General features: G+C 39.7%; 1 protein-coding gene and 1 long non-coding RNA gene across 4 annotated transcripts in view; both read right to left on the bottom strand.

The window, feature by feature from the left end:
• Positions 1-243: 243 nt before the first annotated feature.
• LOC111959709 (uncharacterized) lies at positions 244-2,386 on the bottom strand. Of its 2 annotated transcripts, none has more exons than XR_002876714.2 (3): positions 2,087-2,386; positions 687-835; positions 244-333 (listed from the first exon to the last, which is right to left on the bottom strand). It is a non-coding gene; the product is annotated as an uncharacterized lncRNA (long non-coding RNA). The 2 variants fall into 2 exon arrangements; XR_002876713.2 differs by having other exon boundaries at positions 270-415.
• Positions 2,387-4,007: 1,621 nt separating this feature from the next.
• The window catches only part of LOC111959346 (melanophilin-like), a 127,528-nt gene continuing 123,069 nt past the window's right edge, over positions 4,008-8,466 (bottom strand). For both annotated transcript variants that reach the window (XM_070437622.1, XM_023980846.2), the window contains one exon: positions 4,008-6,575. In XM_070437622.1, the coding sequence (XP_070293723.1) occupies positions 6,526-6,575 (50 nt within the window). In that variant the 3' untranslated portion in view covers positions 4,008-6,525. The remainder of the gene's footprint in view (positions 6,576-8,466) is intronic.

Below are 8,466 nucleotides of genomic sequence, written 5' to 3'. Positions count from 1 at the left end.
TAACTAAAAATATTGTCCAGAAGTGTTAAAGGTTACAATTTAGAGTCAAAGCCAAGACAAATGCACAATATGAGACAGATGCACTGTATGTAAGAAGAGCAGAATTCACCATGACACCCTAGTTTCTAAATGTTTTTATTCAATCACGTCACTTCTTAATATGCAAACAACAACGGAGAAATAAAGAGGCAAAACAGTTTCATGATGTAATTAATCCGTTCGCCAGTCTTCGTTTTCCATGTTGGGAACACAGACTATGTGTGGCGAGAGCCAGCCTTTGGATTCTCCCGTTCGTCCGTCGCCCAAAACGTCCTAATGGTCGGATCCCTCGTCCTGTGTACCACGAGGCATAGATGTCTGGATCTGAGTGTCACAAATATTTTCGGGGGAGGAAAAATAGAAGACACACAACAACCTTTCTGAAAATAAATAATGATGTCAATGTTGGGGGAGCTGAGAAATATAGGTGAGATTGTAACAGAATCTGTGGGGTCAAAGGGACTGTGGGAGAAGTTGGAAGAGAATGAGAGGAGTGTGCACAAGAACATGGTAGGAGAGAGTGAGTGTGTGAATGCGGTCCAAAGAATGAAAGTGGCGAGAGCGATCATATGACTTTATAGTAAATTAGTTAAAGTTAAAGGAAAAAATGATGAGTAAAGAAAGACAGAGATTGGAAAATAACATACTTATCTCCATGGAGCGCTGTGGATACGCAACGTGTGTTTTGGATAGAGTCCGTGACAGCAGTAACATGAGGGCATAGAGCACCGCACACACCCTCATGGTCATCATACAGATGTCGATCACTGAGCCCTAGGCTGGGGCAGACGTCAATCTGGAACAGTAAAGTTTTACTTTAGAATTGAATTCTTGCTAATCAGCATAGGTTCATAGAAAGTAAATAGCATTCATCATGCAAATAATAATATAAATCAATGATCAACCAGAACCAATTAACATAACTTTGATTATAAAGGTGCTATAGAATAAATTATTTAGAGTCCAGGAATTTATAATATGAGATTAATGTGTTCATTGAATAACAATCAGAAGACACAGTACAACAGAATACCAAACTCCTAGTACATTTCTGTCTTCTGTTGCCAAACTATCATCAGCGCAATACACTGACTACCAAACTATGCATGAAACAATTCTGTAAACATTGCATGGACTTACAAGAAAATAGCACAATACCCTAAGTGTAGAAAACATTGGGAACACTTGCTCTTTCCATGACATAGACTGACCAGGTGAATCCAGGTGAAAGCTATGATCCCTTATTGATGTCACCTGTTAATTCCACTTCAATCAGTGTGGATGAAGGGGAGGAGACAGGTTAAAGACGAATTTTTAAGCCTTGAGACAATTGAGACATGAATTGTGTGTGCGCCTTTCAGAGCGAGAATGGTCAAGACAGGGTGCATGGGGTATGATAGTAGGCGCCAGGCACACCAGTTCGAGTGTATCAAGAACTGCAACGCTGTAGGGTTTTTCATGCTCAACAGTTTCCCCATGTGTATCCACCACCATAAGGACATCCAGCCAACGTGACACAACTGTGGGAAGTATTGGACTCAGTATTGGACTCAATGGGCCAGCAACCCTGTATGCCTTCAACATCGTGTAGTCCATGCCGACGAATTGAGGCTGTTCTGAGGGCAAAGGGGGGTGCAACTCAATATTAGGAATTTTAGGTTGGGAAAATGTTGGTTGAAAAAAAGACAAAATGCCTTTATATTGATGACTTTTTGCAAATCCAATCAGTTTTCCATGTTGATTCAACGTAATCACATAGATTGTTTGGGGTTAAAATGACGCGGAAACATCAGTGATTCATCCAGTTTTTGCTATAGGACTTGGCTATGAAAATGATTGCAGTGCCTCTAAAACACAATAGAAAAATAGCATTGGTAAATCCTGGGGATAGACTGGTCATGGAGTTCACTTGACATCAAAAATGCTTCAGGCGTGTAAAAAAAACAAGAATAAAATTTGCTCAAAATATAACAACCGCTATTAAAATAAAACATCTTAGAGTTAATTCAAGGACATTTAAGAGTTTAGAATAGAAGTGAAAACTTACAATGTGGAGAAGAGCCAAGTATGCTTTGGCTTTAGGAACCTCGGGTGTAGGACGGACAGAAAATCAGGCTTCGGCTGTCCCTCTGCTTAAATGGAGAATCTAAAGAGAATCTTCTGCTCCGATGGCTAGCTACTAGAGTGTGAAAAGTGTGATAGACCAGAGTTACTCAGTGTATTTAGTATATGGGTCTAGGGAGAGCTGAAGTGTCTTGGCATGCCTCTGCTTATCCTGTGAGGTGGACGGAGTTGAGGTGTACGGCTGTAGTTGAGAGTCATTCAGAAAAGGACCTGCTCTGGAAGTAGGTTTATATACACACAGAGGGGATGCTGATGTCACATTGCACACACACACACACACACACACACACACACACACACACACACACACACACACACACACACACACACCACACATCACACAACACCACACACACACACACACACACACACACACACACCTTGTATCTACATTGTGTCTCATTCATCTTTTGTGTACATGGATATTAAACATTGACATCTTTCTCATGAGCCTGTTATTACTCGAGGCATGATAATAAAACATTTTATTGTTCGTTTTTATGCGTCCTACTGTATCTGTACATTTGGTGACGCTGCGCACACTAGCTGGCTAAACTTGACCTTACCCTACCACTTAACAAACCCTAACCACTCGTTAGCATTCATAAAATGATCGACTTTACCCTAACCTCTTGCTGTATGTTGCAGTTTCACAAATGGGTATAAATGAAGGTTTAGCAAAAAAAAAAAAAAAATGTAATGTTTGGTTGAGAGGTCAAGTCGCACGTGCATCTTCTCAAACATTCACACAAAGCMAATCATGAGCACATAGATGACTCACATCCTCAGTGACACCTATAACTGCGTCATCTAAAATGAACAGGGTATACTTACAAAACCACGAATATGCACAAACTATACAATGGTCTGAATAAATTAATTATTAAAAGGCAAGGTATGCTGCTTTCTGTAAATAGCCATGACCACATGGTCCTACTTTAAATCTTGGAATAAGGGGTAAGAAAATGGAGTGGCGCAGTATATGGAATATTTTATGTCCAGCAAGGGGATTAGGAGAGTTATTAATATTATTTAACTACATTATGACTAGCTTCCATAATGTCTTTAAGGGTTTATTTAATAGAATGAGTTGTGCAATCCCATTCATTCTGTATTGTATGTTTTATTGGATAGAGTAGAGAGAGTGTTGTTGACAGCTTGACCACCCAGGCCASACAAGTGCAATGCAAGTGCAATGTGGGTTGTGCGGATTTTCTCTTGACCATAATGGGTGGTCCCATATAGATAGGGCAAGAGTGAAACGGTATGTGTTGCGCAAAGTAATGTGTGGTAGCTATCTGTAATGGAATTCCTGCAGTGTGTCTATGTGCACTCGCAACAGGCATTCAGCTTGTTCAGAGGCCATTTCATGACAAGGCTGGTGATAACGACATGGAAAACATCTTAGTGTCACACCAGTGGACCTTAGCGAGACCTTTCAGAGGGATCTTAGTGAGAATTATTTTTATTTTCGCTAAGGAAATGGCATACTTTTCAATAAGCAGCAGCCCGAAGAAAACGAATATCCTAAGAGTATCTGATTCCGTCCCTATGTCAAAGGAAATGTCGTGATCAAAATATCGCCATGTTTTCTTATAGACGGAATTAATCCTATGTCTATGGTTAAATTAYGATGAGATAAGACTCCATCCGCAAGAAATACAAACACTTTACAAAGCTACAAATATGTATTGGTGTGTAAACTTGTGGCTGAATAATAAGAYGGATAAGAAAACATATGTTGGGAGAAAAGGTAGTTGTTGAAATAAATATAATTGACCGTGAATTTATTGAGTCATTAATGACAAAAGTGGAGGCATGAATAAAAGACAAACACAAAAACATTTACTTTGTTTACATTTTAATTAGTAATGTCAAAGGTGTTACTTGGCACTATAGTATTGGRAACATGGTTCACATACTTTGTAGTGATGTTCACATTAGGATATCTAATAATACATATAAAATAGCAATTAAGAGGTCATGCAGAGGATACAAATTCATTCAAATGAATTAATTCAGATGACTACAAATGTACAGAGCAATTCAGTAGCAAAAAAGCAGTATTAAGTCTATTGTACTAAAAGCTACATTAATGATACTTTACTGTTTTACATAGTACAATAGCGGCAATCAGTACATAGCTCTAACCTCTTTCTTGCATCATTCACGCACCCATGTTTGTGTGTATATCCTGAATATATGCCCWAATATTCCAGCATCAAATTGCTGTATCTATTTGAACAGTCTCCTAYACCTACATAATTAAATRTCCCTCTATTCCMTTTATAGTGCACTACATTAAGGGTTAAATAAATCAAATAAAAATAACTACTTTTGACTGTAACCCCATAGGACTCTGGTCAAAATAAGTGCACTACATAGGAAATAGGGTGCCATTTGGACGCAACAAGGCCCGGCGTAATGGGTGGGCTTTATGGGGCCTGGCCCGACCTACCTACCGTACATCCTTGCCCGTCCAAATAAAATATTGAATTATTGATCATTTATTTGACCGAGACGACTGCCGACAGAAAGACGCATCGATCTCAGTTAAAGCATCCGAGCGAGCGAAACAGCACCTCTCTGTCTCAGTATGTGTAAACCATGTATCTGATGCTATCTGGACCAAAAGAGTATGGCATGTCATACTATTTCTGGCCACACAGCATCAGATACATGAGCTACATATAGAGGGGCGCTGTTTCGCTCGCTCGGATGCTTTCTCCTGTGATATWGCTTCAGCARAGAGGAAGTGGCGAAGCGAGAGGGCTCACTCTTGCCAAAATCTGTCCAGTATAAATTCAATGCGTTTCTATGGGAATACCCATTGTTAGGGTGGAGACATAAGCAACTCGTCATTATATMCAGATCTCTGGTTTCAGCCTCTTGCTAATTGGAAAGGRAAKTTGGCGTGTGCACAGTGTACTGTTAAGATGCTGGATTGMCCTAAAGTAAATGCAYGTTTCTCCCAAATTATATAATCACTCCTGTGTAAATAAAATAATTAAAAACACTTCACCGGGGAGCATGATTTAGCCACAGAGGATAATTAGCTTCTTTTRAAAAATAGCTGTGGATTTTTTCAAATCACAAGTGTGTTTGGGAAGCCCGCCATTTGTKAAGTGCGCGTGGCAATAGGTCTAGCTGATTGAGTTGCGGCTGTCAGTGAAAAGCGTCTAAAATATGTGTGAAGATAATGTGTCTTGAGTATAATTTAAAATACTGCATCAAGGAAAATGGTAAGGGTAGTGTGGCAAAAATATKGTACGTCTCTCTCCAGAATGCATGCATATGTAGGAAAGTGCCTATTTGGCAATGCCTTATTTCTGATTGTCGTAAATAACCACGTACACCACACATTTTTTCTTCGTCTCACACAAGTCAACAAAGTCTGTTTTTTTTTACATCCATTGCCAATGATTGTTCGTCAGTATTTGAAAAATCTTCCCAACACTCCCAGCCTCGATAATCACAAAGTCATTGATTTTGATACATGAAAACGTTATTATTGAAAATGTGCGTATAAAAATAAATCAGAACTGTCACGCAGAAAATGGTAGGATAAATAGTAAGCTTCCCCGAACTTGAAACCCACGAGCTGCGGATGGGCTTTACTATTAGGGATTACACCAATTTAAAAAACTGTGAACGCGCAAGCATGTGCACGCATGAGGTCCCGTGAAAAAACAGGCCCGCCTATGGAAAGCAGAGGCAGTCCAAATGATTCGTTCTGGCGCCGGGTCTGGACGCAGACCATGACTCAATCTCTTGTCCCTTGATGTCAGAAAGCACATAGACTGGAACCCAAGGGAGAACCATATGCGCCACCTGGAATTGGTTTATCAATTGACCACTGAGATTTGGTTCCTACAAAGTGTTCCATGAACCCTATGGAATGAAGCCTATATKAGAAACAGCTGCAATTCTCTGGAGAAAACCCTACATATAATTGTGTAATCTGTTAATAGTTAAGTTAATAAAGCTTTTCAACAGGCTCATTCAACCGTAGTACAAACATGTGATAACAGTTAATGTACTATGGATGTCTAAGTCTAGTCATWAGTACATTTTAATAAACTTGGCAGTTACATCATTGCTATGTTTTTTTTGTTTTTTTTAACTTTTCAACAAATGCATTAAGACAATGAAACATGAAGCATAACATTTCACATTGTTGAATATAAATATTATTAGAAATAATATTGGATAAATGTAATAAACAAACAAACACAGAGAGATAATGGCATTATACCCAGGTTCAGTTCACAATAACGTATAGCCAATGAAAGAACTTGACAAAGTATTCTAAATGGACTCCTGCTCCAGCAGATTCTCTGTTATAAGAATCACTGTGCTCAGTTACAAGATGCTCAACTTCCTCCTCATGGACCCTGTGCCATTACTGGTTTCTGCAGAATGGAGAGAGAGAGAGAGAGAGAGAGAGAGAGAGAGAGAGAGAGAGAGAGAGAGAGAGAGAGAGTGAGAAATGGGGAGGAGAGAGGGAGCATGCTTTGATTCCATTTGAGAGTGATTGGAGGATTATCCCAAACATGACTGACTTATAAAACTGGGACATTGGGACACAAGAATAGTTCAAAATGTGTCACATAAATACCCTTGGTGCTTAGTTGTTAGGTCAGCTGAAAAGAAAAGACTGGGACCACAAATTGTAAATCATGTGGATGATCATAACTAATATAATTTAGGGCCACCTAAAATAGGCTGAATAACTAACTATACCTAAGGGGCTGATGAGAAAGTGTTGTGTGTGTACAGTATTCCCCCCACACTCATACAGCGCTCTCATAAAACTCTTGTAGAAGTCTGGCAACTCAACGCATACAGCAATCCTCCACTAAGAACCTTCTTAAACCAAACTAGTGGTGCAACCACGTTTTAAATCAACCCGAATAAGAAATACATTTTGGCATTGGACAGCACCCCAAACAACTCTCTCTTGCTCGCCTCTTTCCTCATCCCGCCCTATTCTCCGTGTCTCTCTTATCGCATTCCTCTTATCGGTGTTCAACGCACGTGTCACTGAAGTGGCGGCAGTGCAAAACAATCAACTGACAATGAAAAAATGAAGTGAACAAAGGTCTAAGCCAGAATGACTCCAAGCCTCACCACCCTGTTCTAATGACTATGCAATGTAGAAATAAGAGAATGATTATACCTCTGCAGCTTTACGTTTAGAGGCCCAAAACAAAGAGAAACAATGTTTTGATTCTTAGATCAACACCATTTTATGAGCTCCGGTAATTCATGAATTACCCAATGTACCCAAACAACAGAAACCCAATCAACACACAGATGAACCAAAACCAACCACATGCCTACCCCGTGTGGAATAAACTCAGAGAGTATGAAGGAGTATGCCAACAAGAGAAACACCACACAGAGCAACCAGTGCTTAGATTTGACATAGAGCAGTAGGGCAACACGTTGGGCAACATTTTGGTAGCCTAGAGTCCGGGAAAAATGTGGCCTTTTATTTCATGCAATTCTTTTTTACATTTCATGCAATTCTACATCATTTAAGATGACTGGAGACTTTTTTTTTTTAATACCTCACAAATGATCAAGCTGACAGGTTACTTTGACACTGACAAACTGTGAATCTGAGATCAATAAAAACCGACCTTGTCTTGAATCCATCACTAGCCTAGGCCTAGGTGTGTGGAGACACACGTATTGTACAATATGAGGAGGAAATTATAGTCCTAAAAAAGCTTTTCCGTTTCACTGACWCACCCAATGATGCACAGCTCACTCAACGCTGATGGCTGACGCGCTCGTGCYGAAAGCTTATCTCTCTCSTTTTACTTGGTAAAACAACGTTGTCCGCTCAATATGCCTAGTTGGAAGGTGATCATTTGGTAGTCTACGAACAGATTAATCTTYTCTTTTCAGCAGGGTCCATTTGTTTTCCAACCTGTGTTTTCCCGCGATTGTATTTGAACAATTGCGAAAGGCCTGTTTTGGCTGCATGCTGTTCGCTGACAATTTTGCAGCGCATTCCCGACTGTAGGCATGCCTAGTAATTGGGCTACACACTATCCACAGCTAGGCATTTCAAAARATAAATAAGCTATTGATCCTCTGTGGCTAAATTATAGGTCTACTCCTGGTGTAGTATTTAATATTATTTAATTTCTTTCTGAACAGACAGCATTAATTATATAACTGTGGCAAATGTATTTCAATTCATCRTGGGTGCTGYGGCACCTCCAGCACCCTTCAGTGGATTTGATTCTATAAAGAAATAAATGAAGTGCAACACTGGAGAGATGAGAGTTG

The sequence above is a fragment of the Salvelinus sp. IW2-2015 genome, linkage group LG36, assembly GCF_002910315.2.
Source record: "Salvelinus sp. IW2-2015 linkage group LG36, ASM291031v2, whole genome shotgun sequence".
NCBI classification, from domain to species: Eukaryota; Metazoa; Chordata; class Actinopteri; order Salmoniformes; family Salmonidae; genus Salvelinus; species Salvelinus sp. IW2-2015.
This window is presented reverse-complemented; position numbering and strand designations above follow the sequence as displayed.